The following is a 16,407-nucleotide window of genomic DNA, read 5'->3' on the forward strand; positions in this document are numbered from 1 at the left end:
CGCGCCAAAGGAGGGAGGGAGAGAGAGAGAGAGCGGGAAGGGGAGGGGGAATCCCCCTAGGCGTGAAGGGAGCGCGCGCCAAAGGAGGGAGGGAGAGAGAGAGAGCGGGAAGGGGAGGGGGAATCCCCCTAGGCGTGAAGGGAGCGCGCGCCGTACGTTCCAAATTTAAAGGAGGGAGGAAGAAAATCCCCATGTGACGGCTTTTGCCTCCAGGACGGCATCTGCCTGCGCCAACTCGCGGCTGAGCTAGGACTTTTCGTACACGTGTGGGCGCTTCGTAGCATGTGCTCGGCTTTGCCCGGAAGCGCTAAGGAAAGCGGCTTGGATCAGAAAGCCTGGGCTCTTGCCGCGCGCGGCATTGTGTTGAAGCGTGCTGGTAGTGGGTTGGGAGAGCCGCAGCACCCCATTTTTTTTTCATACAAACATGGTTAAGAAGCTTTGTGGAGTGTCAGTAGGTTGGCACAAACCATGACGTTTGGGGACATTAATCTAGCTCAGGGTTCTTAATACCCTGAGACGTTGCCTGGTGTCCTCTTTGAATAAGCGGGGCCTGAGCGTTCCACCAATTTAGGCCTCCTGCCCGGATGTGATATGGCTCCACCTTCCTCAAGGTGGTTCTGCTTTTAAATATTTTCCACCCTGTCACCATGAGGACTAGCGACTTCTTTTTGTAAAATATAAAATCGCTGCTCCTTGCTCTCGTGAGACTGTGTGTTTTAATTCGAAAAGGGTGTTCCGTGTACATTTGTGCGAGCTGTGCTGTAAAAAAAAGGGGTCTGTATCCGTTTGTCAGTGGTAATTGGATGGCCGGATACTGCAGTGATGGAAAAGTTTTTGAAAAGAAAAGAACTGGACTCTGAACAAAATTTGGAGCCAGATGAGAGCCCAAGTATGAGTGGGCATGAAAAGAAAGCAAAGATGGTTAGCTCAAGCAAATTCTCCGGCACAAGGCAATATAGCGAAAGCTATATTTCATTTGGATTTACTTTCACCGGAGATGCAAACCAACCAACTCCACTGTGCGTGGTGTATGGTGAAAAGCTAGCTAACAGTGCTATGGTCCCAAGCAAACTTAAACGCCATCTCCAAACGAAACACCCTTCGCTTCAAAACAAGAATGCGGACTATTTTGTTCGCCTGCGTGAAAACACGGAGAAACAGGCAACTTTCATGAGACAAACCTCAAAGGTAAATGAATAAAGTATTTTATAATTTTTCATATTTCTGTTTACTTACTATTTCATAATAAAGTAATTATAAAATACTTTCTTTGTGTTTATTTGATTCCTATTAAAGAGAGTTACTTTATATATAGTCAATATAGGCACAGAGTTAATTTTTTAAACATTTTCTAATGGTGGTGTGCCTCGAGATTTTTTTCATGAAACAAGTGTGCCTTTGCCCAAAAAAGGTTGGGAAACACTGTTCTAAAGCATGCTTTATAAGAAAGGTAAAATGCATGGTGCTGTATATTTCAGCTTTGAAAATCTGTAAGGAAAATAATTGCTTAGAACATGGCTTAAGTTTGCCCTAGCTGTACACTACCAACTTGCCTGATACTGTAGAATATGTTTGTAGTGCAGGAGGAGAATCATTTTCAGAGTGTTAGGCATATTTGCAAAAAGAAAATGTATAAATTTAAACAATAAGCAAAAACATTTATTGCTTTTTAAAAACAAATGCTTCTTTATTATGAAAGGAATACCCAAAGCACCGCCACTTTGGTTTATAAATGTGCAAATAGTGGGATTAGATGTTAAATCTCAGGTATTACTAGAACAAAGTTTTGTGTTTAGCTTCATTTCTGATAGCTACCTGGGAATTTTGTTGTTGAAAGCTAGTATTAAATAAAGGGTAATATTAAAGTCTTTTAAATAAATAAAATCAATATTTTATTTTCTGAGCAGCAGAAATTATTCTTTTGATACTTGAGTATGAGAGCATACAAAAAGAGAGGTGACAGTTGTTCAGTTTCAAGAGAATGTCAAATGCACATGCTGTTAATTCGAGTGTTCAGTTTTGCTGAAGATGGGTCGTAGATAGCAAAGGAATGGCACCATAAGCTACACATTGAAGAGTGGTGTGTGTGTGTGTGTGTGTGTGTGTGTACACAGTGCATTTGATTCAACCAGTCAGTCGGGACATATGAACATTCTGAACTGGAGGTTACTCAAACCATTAGTTTCAAGGCCATCGCCACCTAACAAAGTCAGAGTACTTGGAGTACTGAAACCTTTTTTAAGATAAATTATTGAAACATTTTTGAACATTTATCTGTTATGTGATTGTGTGCTTTAATATGTGCTGTCTGTTGAAATAGTTCTGATAATACCCAAGTAAATTATTAATTTGCATATTTGAAAATTTAAAAGCTGGATTGATGAGGAATAGGATATTTTGGACCAATTGGTTTGTGAGTTAATGTATAGGCCAGTGATACCACCCAAAATGCCTTCTCCATATTTTTTTATTAGAACTAGGGAGAATTCCTCACTGTCCATTAATGACCACTATGCATGTTATTTTCAGCTCTGGCTATTTAAAGGCAAAGAAATATATGGAAGAAGAAAACTATGACAAAATAATTAGCGAGTGTACTAAAGAAATTGAGGCTAAAGGAAAATATATGGCAGAAGCTTTACTATTAAGAGCTACGTTCTACCTGCTTATTGGTAATGCAAACGCTGCCAAACCTGATCTGAATCAGGTTATTGGAATGGAAGATGCCAATGTAAAGGTGAGTGATGAATGTGTTTATTTTCCTGAAATGTTTTGCAGTTGATGAAGCAGTGATATTCTGTTCATATATTTCTGCGATTCTGCTGTTGAGTAGAATATATAAATATCTATGTTGCCTCTTACCTGACCTCAGCCAGTACATATTGTCATTACTATGCCTTTTGAGGATTCAAGTATGATGGCTTAAGTGTTTTTTCAATAAGTGAATGTTGAAAATAATTTCCACTACCCTGGGGCTGGGGGGTGGAGGGCATACACAGAGGAAAAGTGATGGACTAAGAATTAAGCATATTGCCAGCCTTTTCTCCCCTTCAGTTCCTTGCAAGCACAGGATTGGCATTATACATTGCCCAGTATTTACTTCCGCCCATTGTGTAACAGATATTAAACAAAATTATCCTAGAAATGGGCGGATTTCAAATTTTTGGCCAAGGAGACGTGGCCATAAATTGCATCTTTGCTTCAGACTTCTAAAGCACTTCTGACTCCTAAGCAAGAAGTGAAACCCTGCATAACCATTTCCTGACAAACTGCTCAAAAAGTTTCTATTAACCACTGAGCCACCATATGTATTTACTGCCTTAGGGTATATCAGGCATGTGGAACCTTTGGCCCTCCTGATGTTTCTGAACTACAACTCCCATCATTGATGGTTATTGGCTTTGCTTGCTGGAGCTTTTGAGAGTTTTAGTTGAGCAACATCTGGAGGCCCAAAGGTTCCCCATGCCAGGGCTATATGAAACTTAAATTGCAGAAGGAGTAAGAGAAATACCAGTTCATGACCAGGGTGCCTGGGTCTTCAATATAATATGACTAGCCCTGTGTTATGGGAGGAATGAAGAACAAAGGATCCAATTTTAGCTGGGTACCCAATTCAGTTCTCTGGATCTAGGATGTTTGTCTTCCTGTAACTGTGTCATGGCCTGCTTTAAGCCTTGTTTGGGGGTTTTTAACAGTTTAAACGGTAGTAATTTTGTTCAGTATCATGTTCAGATTGCAAATACTACCCAAGTATAGGACTCCATGACTGATTGATCAAAACTATGCTATCAGAACTTGGGCTGCAGTCCTAATTATGTCTACTCAGAAGTAAGTACCATTTAATTCCTTGGGACTTACTACCAGGTAAGTGGGATGACTAACGCAGCCTAAAACTCTGAAAAGACTTCTTAGCTGGCAGCTATAATTTCCATTATTCCTTTTAACAGCTTCGTGCTAATGCCCTCATCAAGCGAGGCAGTATGTATATGCAACAACAACAACCTCTGCTCTCTACTCAAGATTTTAATATGGCTGCCGATATCGATCCTCAGAATGCAGATGTTTACCATCACAGAGGGCAGGTATTTATTTTACTTATTATTAAATTTCCCACCCATACCTTCATCCACAAAGGGATTCCAGGGTGGCATACATACCAATGCAAATATCTATATAATATTAAAATAGTAGAATGTAAAGTAATAATCCAAGGATAGTTTGTAGTAGGTAGGAGTTGTTTTGATTATTTCCCCTTCAAAATCAGATACTCTGTAACATATAGATAGATAGTTATAGAGTATATTGTTACAGAATATTAGAGAGAGAGATTGACAACTGTGCTTTGATATTTGAGTAGTTCTTAAATATCTCTTAACTGCTAAAAGGTAAGCAACTGGAGAGAAGTGCAAGATTAGTGTTAAATGGGGACGGATGCTAAACTTGCTATAAACAAGAGACAAGTACTAGGCAGCTGGTTAGAAATTATCCATGCAAAATATATTTTCTATTTGGAGTAGGCCTGTCTTCCCTGGTAATTAGAGTGTGGAATGATTTTTTTCTGGTATTTCTATCAGCGGCATTGACTTTTCCTTGTACAGCATGCAGAGCTTTGCTCATCCTTCTTTCTTTATGTTAGCTAAAAATTCTGCTTGACCAAGTTGAAGACGCTGTAGAAGATTTTGATGAATGTATCCGTTTGCGGCCAGATTCTGCCTTGGCACAAGCACAGAAATGCTTTGCATTGGTGAGTATATGGGGTTTTATTAGGATTTTACTGTCAAGCAGTCAAATATTTTGTCAAAATACCATTTCGCTTTCAGGAAGTTGATGGTTTACATTTCAGAATGTATTAGTTATTGCTTGGAAGTTAGATGACAATAAATTAGTTTTCTGCCATGTTTTTAATTTTTACATAGTCACTTGTGTTTTTTTAACAGTATCGTCAAGCCTATACTGGAAATAACGCTTTACAAGTACAGTCGGCAATGAAAGGCTTCGAAGATGTTATTAAAAAATTCCCGAGGTGTGCTGAAGGCTATGCACTATATGCCCAGGTATATGTTTCTCTTCAGTTGTGAAGAAATTGTGTATTATCATGAACCAACTCAATAAATAATACTTCTTAATACTTCATGTGTTAACAGATTGGGCTAGTATATGCCACTTATTTTTGGAGAGGTATACAAGAATAGGAACTTAGTCTTTAAACTACATCTTCTTTCATTATTCAATTATGTTTATTCATACAGGCATTAACAGATCAGCAGCAATTTGGCAAAGCTGATGAAATGTACGATAAATGTATTGATCTTGAGCCAGATAATGCTACTACTTATGTTCATAAAGGGTAAGTACTATACTTGCTTGCTACATTTATGACTTATCTGCAGGTCCGCTTTTGTGGTTTATTGTATGTGTGAAAACGTCTCCTAAATTTTAGATCTGAAATAATCTGTCTAAAAAGATAATGGGTTGTATCCAGTTCTGTCGCTCAACTGATGGTAAAGATTCTGTTAACAAAATGAGGATTGAAGCAGTTTTGGATGACCTGTTCCTCTTGTGCTCCAGCCTGTGGTCCAGAAGGTTAAGGGACTCTTAAACAGGTTATATTGGAGGGAGGAGAATCACTGAAAACTTCTTTGCTCTCCATTACACTGATGGAAGCCGTTCCATCAGGAGGGTGACACAGAGGGATAAAATCCTTCCCTAGTAAATGGACATGGTGTGGAAAAATTTCCACTATGTTATCTTTCAGTTGAAGTGTTCCACTTAGTTTTATGCAGTACTGGTGACAGAATGAATAATCCTAAGTATGTATATGTGCAACTTTTCAGGCATACTAAAATAAATATGTGCCTCCACATCGAACCCTTCCACTGAAATCAAATATGCTATTGAGTAGTTATGTGTAATTTAAAAGCATTGATACACATACCCATTTCAATAAAAATTTCCAAGTGAAGCTTTGAGTTGGTTTGAATACTGAATTAAAATCACACTACTTGGACTTCCATTTTTCCTAATCATATATTTCAGTTCATTGCTACTGGAAAATCTACTCAGATATTTATGCAACATATTAAATTAGTAAGACATGCTTCTTGTAATTTTGTTTTACTAAATGAAAGTCAAACATGCTAAATCAGATCTCCAGCATTTAAGGGCAGCTGTAAATATTTTGGGGAAAAATTCCAATCCATAATTTTCTGGAAAACTCACTTTATTGGTGGTAATAATATAACATTAAAATGTTTTAAAGGTATAGCGGTATTATTGGGTTGGATCCAGAGTTCCCATGAACGGAGCTCTGCTTATGGGATGCTCCTAGTAGAAGAAGTGAAATAATTGTTGTTGCTAGTTTTATCTTTCCCCCTCTTCTTGAAATGTGTGCGGGATTGCAGAGAGGGCTGAAGGGTGGAAAACTGATTCATTCTAATGGGAGCCTCGTGGTAGGGACACACTGGATTCAAGCTATAATCGTTAATTTATAAATAGGTATCTGCTTGGTATGTGCTGGATTGAAAGGTTTGATTGAACTGATAGCGAGGCTTAATGTTTCGCCTTCTGCCTTCAACAGTAACACTTGGATTTCTGTCCAAGAACTCTCACCTGATTTGAATTCAGCTGTGCTGTTGACAAAGACAAAAGTTGGCATATTTAAATAGAATCCAGCCTCTATTTTGTCAATCATATAGTCACAAAAGGTATACAGTTGTACCTTGGTTTACAACCATAATCCGTTCCAGAGGTCCGTTTGTAAACCAAAACAAGTTGTAACCCAAGGTGTGCTTTCGCAAATGGGGCTTCCAAAAATAATTTGTTCGTAATAAAAAAAAAAGGGTTGTAATCCAAAAAAAGTTTGCAAACTGGGACACACACTTCCGGGTTTGACGTGTTTGTAATCCAAAACGTTTGCAAACCAAGGTACCACTGTATATGTAAATGACTACATCTGACTTGGATCCAGAGCCTACTTGACTGCAGGGCTCTTTACTTTTTCAGACTGTATTTTCTTTCTTAGAATGCTACTATGTTAGGTCTGTTGTTTTCATACAATTCATTTAGGTCTGCAATTGTTTTTATTGCAGTTTACTCCAACTTCAGTGGAAGCAGGATTTAGATAAAGGTTTGGAACTTATAAGCAAAGCCATTGAAATTGATAACAAATGTGACTTTGCATATGAAACTATGGGGACAATTGAAGTGCAAAGGTAAGTACCATAATTTTTTCCAGTTTGGGAGTCTAAAATGCTACATTACTGTCATCAGACTTGTTCCTTCAAGACTGTTGGAAGCAGATTGCCCTATAGCACAGCAGTGGGGAACTTCTGGCACACGAACCTGATAATATGTCCCCTGACACTGTCAAGCCAGTCTGCAAAAGAAATGGTTCCACACGCTTGTCAAAGTGACCCTGTGGGGTTTGGGAAGTAAGGATCCAGCCACCAGCTTGATCCAGTACTCCAACCCTGCTGGTATAGGAGAGGGATAAGCTTCATTGCCCATCTCCCTCTTCTGTACTCTAGGTGCCAAGTGAATATCCCTTGGATCAGGCTCCGATCCTCTAGTACAGTCTTTCACAAGCTTGGGTCCCCAGATGATGTTGGACTACCACTCCCATTATCCATTATTGCTGCCCCTGCTGGCTATGGGAGTGGTAGTCTAACAGCATATGGGACCCAAGGTTGAGAAATGCTTCTCTAGTTAGGTACTGATGTACTAGTTGAAAACAAGTCCTTTAAGTCATTAGCGACTTCCTTTGCAGAACTGATGTTGATTTTTCTTCAGCTGAAGTGCATTTTGGCATCAGCTGTTACTAAACCAGTATCAGCTCTCTACTATCATATTGGTGCGATTACAATTCCAGCTTGTCAACAGACAAGCAGCTATTATGCATTCCATGCTACTTAACTTTGAAAAGCTTCCTGGCTGGAAACCAACCTCGGACAAAAGCACTATAACCCTGGGCCAGTTCTGTAGTAGAGAACAATGTGGTCTCACAGACATTGAAGCACCATGATGCAGTATATAATAGTGCAGTGTGTATCTGTGTCTGTCTGTGTCTATACACATAGAGAGATATGTGCACTTCCACCCACCTAATTATAGGGTAGTCATATGTAAGCTACTTTAAGTCCCACTGAATTCGATGGAACTTACGCCAGGGTAGTGGGCCTAGGTATGCAGCTTTAGAGTTAAGATTGCTCATAGCATATAGGTCTGGATGTGGGCTTCAGCAGATGTTGCCTAAACTGCAAAAAGTGTTGTAGGCAATGCAGGAATTACGGAAGCAGACTCATAGTTACATACATACATACATACATACATACATACATACATACATACACCATTTTATTTGTATGCTGCCTTTCAATAGTATAAACCATGCTCAAGGTGGCTTATAGCATAAACATTACATAATTACAAGCCTAACAAAAGTAGTCATAAACAGTAAATAAAACATCAAAGAGCACACAACCAAATTGAACTATTTCCACATAAATCACAAGATCCAAAATATAGATACAGAAATTGATAACAGCAACAACCCTCCTGCAAACGAAACCCCCTAAACTATACCCCAGCCCAAGATTCTGTTCAGCAGCCCAAGCTTTTGTAGCTGGAGTCAGTCAGGGCCCTGCCCTTCCAGGCCTGGTGGGGAAAGGTCTGCAGATCTTCCAGGACTCACAGCTAAGAGTTTTGGCCACACAACAACAATAAACAAACAACCTGCTCAAATTGTTTATCATAGAAGTTGCACCTTTTTTTGGGCCATACTTCTGTATACCTTTACATTTTCCATAGCGTATCTAGTATTTTAGAGAAAGTTGTGAAAGCTGGCCAGAACAATCACATTAATTAGCACATTAAAGAATGAAGCTCTTGTTTGAGACACGGACATTCGGAGATCTTTGTGCATCCAGCATCTCAGAAATACTTTCATCATAATGAATTTCTAAGACCAGATAAACAGGGACACAGATTTCCGAATAATGCCTATTAGGAAGTTGAGAGAAAAATGGCATACGGTAGTTAAAGGACACCAACAAAGCTGCAAATTTTTTTTCAATTGGAAAAAACCACACATTCCTTTACACATGTAACTGCTAAGCGTTAACTTATGGTATTTGATAAAGGAGTATAGATATACATCTATAACAATTTTTAGTCTCTGGTTTTAGAATGGGCTTTTCTCTTGTCATATCAAGCTTTATTTCCTTTACATTAATGCAACCTTTCCCCTTTATTTCAGAGGCAATCTGGATAAAGCCATTGAAATGTTCAATAAAGCTATTAACCTAGCCAAATCTGAGATGGAAATGGCTCACCTCTACTCACTCTGTGATGCTGCCTATGCCCAGACAGAAGTTGCAAAGAAATATGGATTGAAACCACCAACATTGTAAAGAAAGAATTGGAGGGAAATGACCTTTTTAAAAGTAAAGCTGCCCCCTTCGACCTAGTCCTAAAGACACTGTTGCAGTGTGTTGAATGGTGGAAGTTAATCTGGGGTGGTTTTGGGGTTTTTTTGGGTTTTTTTTGGTCCATGGTGTTGTAATTATCTGTTAAATGTTTAGGTGTTGCTGGAGTGGCTGTCCATCAGAGTAAGCAGTTTGTTCCCCCTGCAGCAAATAATTGTTAGAGGGAAGTTAAAAAGAGTTGCAAGGGGATCAAATATTATTTTGGCCATGCAAATAAAAACCGTTTTGACTCATGTTTTGAGGGTGGATGTTGTGAATGACTGGCTCTATCTACAGGATGTTTTACTACTGCTTATTATGTTGATTTTAAAAATTAATAGTGCTGTGTAATTTTTTATATGCAATGAATCCCTCTGGCTTGATTTTATTTTTGCAAAGAACACATTATTTGCAAAGTTGTTGAATAGTAGGGATTTTTAAGGCAATTGTGGGTGAAGCTAAATCATTTCAACATAGTTATCATGTGCAGTTTTTCTTCCCGTTTACAGTTTCTGCTTCATTTAATAGAACAGTGGCAGCTATACAGAAACCGAAGTTCTCAATCTGCTGTTCTAGTGCATGGTTTAGAGAACTACTTCAAAGATCTTTTGCAATTTACTAACTACCATTTATCAGTAGCCCTGTGTCCCCAAAAGCAACTTTTCCTTTCCCTTGTCTTAATTTGAAAGTCACTAGAAAAAGCCTATTTGTCAAAACGTTTTTCAGGAGAGCAGAATTGTCTCTGTTAAGGACACTGCCAACACTGGTCTTGGATTCGTCAGGTTAGTATGCGTGCTAGAATTATTGTAGAAATAAGTATCAGACCTTGTTGGGGTGAAGTTTAGTTGAAAGGGTCCAACTGAATTGGAAACAGTAACTTAGGCTTCAAAAGATGCTTTTGGGCTTATGCTACGGCACAAAGCTTCCATCTGCAGTTTTGTTACTTTTTCAGCTCTATTTTAAGAGCTTTCTATTCGAGTACTTAGCAAATTGCACATACTGGGTTGGATCCACACTTTGCTCCCATCAGTAGAAACATCTGAATGGGGTTTTGCCCAGAGGATTCTACTGTTGGTGAATTTCCTTCTCCGGTACCACATTCCACACTTCAAGAGAATTATGAGACCCTTTAGAAGAGTGGGAGTGGGAGAGATGCTAGAGGCTGCGGGGAGAGGAGGCAATCTGCAACAGTTGCCTCCCTGCACAGGTGAGATCTCTATTGGATTGAAAACCTCCTGGGAAGTCTGCATTCAATCCACTGATCTCAGTTGCCCTACTGTTCCTAGGAGCTACTGAAGTGAACCCGTAACTGTAATAGTACTATTTCAGATTTACAAAATTCATTGTATAGCACACATGTGTTAAAATTGTATTCTGAGGTCAGTTAATTTTAGACTGCTTCCTAAGCCACACATTGTGAAAATTTTGCTGAAAAGAGTTCATTCCGTTAACGTAATAAATGAAGAAAATTGACAAGATTCGGTGATAATTTTAATCTTTCCATTATGTTCAGTTTAGAAAGTCAACTGCTTACAAAAAAAAAAGAGAAAGGAGACGAAGCATTTTTGAGTTCTTGAGTTTTCTATTGAAGTATCCCTCTCATCTGTAATGGTATCATGTTTTTCAAAAGGGTTTTTATTTGCGTGGCTCTATGTACACTGACACTTCTGTCTCTGGAAAAAAATTAAGAATTAAGCATGTGCTGTCTTGATACTAGCATTCCAAATCATCACAGATTATTTCCTGTTTTCAGATATTTGAAACTGCACTGAGAATTACATTTGTTTGTTATTTTTTTGTAAATGACTTACACTTGTAAAGTCACCAAATAAATATTACATTCAAATATCTCTTATACATGTAAGATTTAGGGTATTGGTTTTAAAATTGCTTCCTTGGAAAATCAGCATACAAAAAAAGACAATCATGTTATGTGAATGTGCTGCTAACTTCTCTGCACGGAATAGTGAAACTTCGAATAACCATGTTTTATTTCCCCATTTTTTTTGCTGGTGCAACCGGGTGTGACCTTTTAAAAAAGGAACCTTATTGCTATAGAATTTACCTTTTAAAAATGGGTAACTTACCTAACAAGACAATTTATCCTAAGGGGCATGGAATCAGCCTAGCTTTTTAAATGGGCCTGCCTACCAGAGCTCACCATTCGGCCCAGCCACACACCCCTGCTCTACATGAAGTCAGGTGTGGGGCTGGACTGAAAAAGTGCTTGTAGGCACTGCTGATCAGCTGATCAGTACTGCCTGCAAAGCCGCAGGGCTGTGCAAAATAGTGCTTTGAAAGGGGCTTCTGAAGATCTGACAATAGGCTATTTAAAGGATGTGGGCTGCAATCCTAACCCTGCTAACCTGAATTCAGCAGGACTTCTAAGTATATTTGGTTAGGATTGTGCTGTTAGGTTGCAAGAGCAGCTTAGAAAAGTGGTTGAAAACTAGACTCCATCAAAAGTCAGAGAGGAACTGGACAAGTAGGTCTCTGATTCCACCATGATAAACAAAACAAATACGACCAATGCACATCAGCAAATGTTTTTACTATTTATGGCAGGAAACCGTACCCATACTGAACGTTGATCAATCAGTCTGTATAAACAAATGTAATGATGGTATAGAACTTCCTGGTCTTGCTAACTTGGAAAGGACTAGGTGAACACACAGTCTTCTTTATGTGAAAAAGTATATACAACACGCTTTTAAGCAACATGGGTCTGAATTGTTTTGTACAGCATGTAGATATCTGAAATCTGCTCCAGGATCATGGTTATCCATGGGCATTGTCTGAAGGCTCTTAATGGAAGCTAAGCTACTCTGGGTCTTGTCAATGCCCTGATGGGAGACAATTTGAGAACCCCATGTATGCAATCTTCAGTTTCATAGTGGAATAAATTATAACGAACAAGTTGTCTATTTTGTTGGAAATATAGGACTCTTAATGAATGAAAGCCTTACATGTAACATGATACAGTAACGTATAAAAATGTAAAGGGAAAGGCACTTTTGGACTATCCTGGAATCAGTATTTTCAGATTAGGCATATTTTGATTTGTATTGCTAAGGAAATTCAACTTCCTGAAGAAGGAAGACTATTTAAAAAAGACTATTTCTCACCCCCCCCAAAAAAATGTTACAAGAAAGTTCTAGGAAATATTTTTTTTATTAATGAGATGTTAACAGGTTTCAGAAGCACAGCAGGCCATAGCCATAAAAATTTTAGACAACTGGAAGTGAATTTGGGGAAATATACCTAGCACAACTATTTGTGGTGATTCTATTTAAATTGTAAATACGCGTGCGCACACATGAATATAATTGTTGAGACTTCGAAATAACAAGCTGCTTTCCCACGTACAACTGGTGTTGTCCTTTGATTACTTGGGTGTTTAACCAGATAACAAATGACAGGATGCCCATCCCTGGTGCTGACAGTTGATCTCTATCAAAGTAGCATTGCTGAGAACTGGAAAATGGCTGCTCAGTTTTCATTGAAGGACTGGCTTTTCAGAACTGGATATTGCAACTATGTACACACTCCAGTTTTATCCAAGAGAGCAAACGAAAGACAAGCTGATGAACTTGTTGGAAACTAGGGCATAGTGGAATTCATTATCAGGCTTACTTCAGTCATTACATCTTGGTAACTAGATTTCTGTAGTTTCTCTTATTTAGCTAGAGAATAAGAATTAATGCTGTCAGCAAAAAAGAAGAAAGATTAGGCATTATACCAGCTGTCAAGTTGGTGTTTGAGCCATCAGCCTATTGTGTGGTCCATGCTACAGTGTGGAAATACAAACATTCCAAAATGTAAAGGTGTGATCTAGCCAAAGGTAAGAAGCATTTAATTGGCAAATTTAAATAAATTCTTGACTATCTCCCAATGAGATCAATTACAATTTAATAGGCCTTATTTTAGCTGAATCGTAACTTGTGTGTTACCCTATACCTGTAACTGCATTAGGTGGGGCTGGCTTTCAGGTAAGTGGGTATAGGATTATAGCCTTAATTTCTGTAAGGGCCCTCTCCCCTATGAGAATCTAATTTTTATTACATAGTACTGGAACTCCAGTGTTTCATATATGTAAAGGCTAACTTGAGAACCCTATAAAACAGATTTTTCTGTTCTCCAGAGAGGATTAAAATTTGAACTATACATACTGAGGGTTTTTTGCTTATTTGGCAGGTATAGATGTGTGAATCAGTGAGAATGAGCAAGAAGAGGGGGATGCTAGAAAAGAACTATCTTCAAGTCCAAGCTACTTGGAAAACAGCAGCTAGTATGACAGCTATTAAATCTCAAGTGGGGGTCCTGGGGTGGTACTATATGTGCTTGCGCACAGCGGGCAGCTTACATTGTGGCTTTAAACGAAGGTGTCAGATACTGAATACATGGTGTGTGTTTTTAAAAAAAATAAATTTCATTTCACTCTATGTGCCTTTTTGCTTTTTAAAAATGTAACAAACTTGGTATTCCATCAGAAAGAAAAGCAGTTATTGGTTGTGGCAGCAGTAATTCCACATTTATACTATTGGGCTGAGCACTTACAAACTTAAAGTATTTAAAACCTGTAAGTGTTTTATTAATGGAATCAAAATTCCTGTTTTGGTGAAAGTATATTTAGAAGTGGGTTATGAACCAGTGATCACTATTAAGAGTAGCATTCTTTTTTCATCTTTGCTTTCACTCCATGAATTTGCCCATGGTCCCAGCTGTACTAATCATTCTGACTGTCCAAATATTTTACAGGATTGAAAGACTAGTAGATTTATCATCCTTTATGTAGGTAAAATTTCCAACAGGTGTAGATTGTGACAGAATTTTGTGACTTGCTGTTTGATGTTGAGCAGTGAACAGTGCACGGTGTCAGCAAACTTGGCCACAAATACCAACTGAATTTCAGAATGCAGATAATCTCTATATATGTTCTGAAGACATCATTGTTAAAACAGCCTAGGAAGTACCTATCCATAGAAAAACTATGTTAATTCAGTTCTTCACTGAGAGACAAGAGACAATGTAGTTCATTACTTTAGGATTTGCAATGGAATGTTATCCACGTAAGTTGTAATTTTATTTATATTTTAACAGAGTTGCACCCCCACCTTCAAAGGTTCCCAGGACAGCTTTGGACTGTGTCATCACAACCACAAGGGTCAAGAACACCTTCACAGGAAGCTGTCCTATTTCAAATCAGCCTACTGGTCTATCTAGCTCTGTAGTTGACACTAACTAGGGACCTTCTATTTACAAAACATGTGCTTTTATGACTTGACTACAGCACCTCTCCCTCCCTCCAGGAAAAGCCCCTGCCCCAAGGATGACTTATTCTAATAATTGATTTTGGTTCTATAAATACACCCCCAAGCAAACAACACAGTATATGTCAGTGTCTTTTTGTTGCTGAAGCACTAGAAAATAAATGTTAAATGCAGCAGAGTCATGTAATCCTTGTGGCTTTGGCAGTTAACCACAGATGCTTACAAACTCTTATATTTGGGAGATTTGCACAATTCAAAGCCACATTCCAGCCAGGCAAAAATATTTGAGTAGGCCATGAACTGGGGAGAAAGACATGGAAGGTTGCTTCTAGATTCCAGGCCTGAGGTTCCCCAACCAAACATTTGTATGAGCAAACAAGTGTTGTACATAAATAAACCTGTTATCTCATGGAAAAAGCAGCTCAGTGCTCCACCACTAGTTACTCCTGGCACAGTTCGTTTTCTTGAACTGATGGACAATGCAGCCTAAACAAGGTAACTTCCCCTTTAACATAAATAAGAAAGTAATGCCCTTGGACTGGAATGGGATAGAGCGCTGAACCTGTTGTGACATGAAACAACAGAATGCAGCTACCTGAGGGAATTGGAGAAGAGATTGATAGGGAGGGGAAAACTTTCAAGGACAGCTCAGAGCCTTGCTTTTCACTGAATGATGGTACAGCTTTTGCAAAATACTGTAGGTCAAAATATTATTATCCCAAGTGTTGCTGCTAATAATAATACCCCTCCCATCCGGCTGGGTTTCCCCAGCCACTCTAGACAGCTCCCAGCAGAATAGTTAAAACACGATACAACATCAAACATTAAAAACTTCCCTGAACAGGGCTGCCTTCAGATGTCTTCTAAAAGCTGTGCAATTCTTTATCACCTTGACATCTGATGGGAAGGTGTTCCACAGGCTGGGCGTCACTACCGAGAAGGCCCTCTGCCTGGTTCCCTATAACCACTTTTCGCAGTGAGAGAACCAGCAGAAGACCCTCGGAGCTCTACCTCGGTGTCCAGGCTGAACAATGAGGGTGGAGACAGTACTTCCTGCTATGTCACATTTCATATATATATATATATATATATATATTTGATCTCTTAAGGCACTGCTATGGTGATACACATATATTTCAATGCATTGTGAAGTGGCTTAATCAAGTAGTCAATATATAGAATTTTTAATTTATAAATTGGGTTTCTTATCCTTAATAGATTTTTATCTGAAGGACACTTCATTTTTTCATCATCATTGACTAAAGATTTAGGAAAAGAAAGGTGATTTTTCTGTACTGGTCCAAGCCTCTATAAAAGGTAAAGGTAAAGGTACCCCTGCCCGTACGGGCCAGTCTTGACAGACTCTGGGGTTGTGCGCCCATCTCACTTAAGAGGCCAGGGGCCAGCGCTGTCCGGAGACACTTCCGGGTCACATGGCCAGCGTGACATCGCTGCTCTGGCGAGCCAGAGCTGCACACGGAAACGCCGTTTACCTTCCCGCTGGTAAGCGGTCCCTATTTATCTACTTGCACCCGGAGGTGCTTTCGAACTGCTAGGTTGGCAGGCGCTGGGACCGAGCAGCGGGAGCGCACCCCGCCGCAGGGATTCGAACCGCCGACCTTTCGATCGGCAAGTCCTAGGCGCTGAGGCTTTAACCCACAGCGCCACCTGCGTCC

The 16,407-nt window shown here is 39.2% G+C and overlaps 1 protein-coding gene across 4 annotated transcripts in view; it reads left to right on the plus strand.

Annotated features, from left to right (window-relative positions):
• Positions 1-13,903, plus strand: part of TOMM70 (translocase of outer mitochondrial membrane 70) — a gene marked incomplete at its 5' end in the record, with an annotated part of 40,273 nt that extends 26,370 nt beyond the window's left edge. For 3 of the 4 annotated variants that reach the window (XM_081908477.1, XM_081908476.1, XM_081908479.1), the window contains 7 exons: positions 2,530-2,737; positions 3,948-4,082; positions 4,637-4,744; positions 4,938-5,054; positions 5,250-5,347; positions 7,089-7,211; positions 9,254-13,903. In XM_081908477.1, coding sequence (XP_081764603.1) covers positions 2,530-2,737; positions 3,948-4,082; positions 4,637-4,744; positions 4,938-5,054; positions 5,250-5,347; positions 7,089-7,211; positions 9,254-9,407 — 943 coding nt within the window. In that variant the 3' untranslated portion in view covers positions 9,408-13,903. The remainder of the gene's footprint in view (positions 1-2,529; positions 2,738-3,947; positions 4,083-4,636; positions 4,745-4,937; positions 5,055-5,249; positions 5,348-7,088; positions 7,212-9,253) is intronic. The other variant, XM_081908478.1, reaches the window with a different exon arrangement.
• Positions 13,904-16,407: the final 2,504 nt, after the last annotated feature.

This window comes from Podarcis melisellensis, assembly GCF_964234715.1.
Source record: "Podarcis melisellensis genome assembly, chromosome: 4".
NCBI classification, from domain to species: Eukaryota; Metazoa; Chordata; class Lepidosauria; order Squamata; family Lacertidae; genus Podarcis; species Podarcis melisellensis.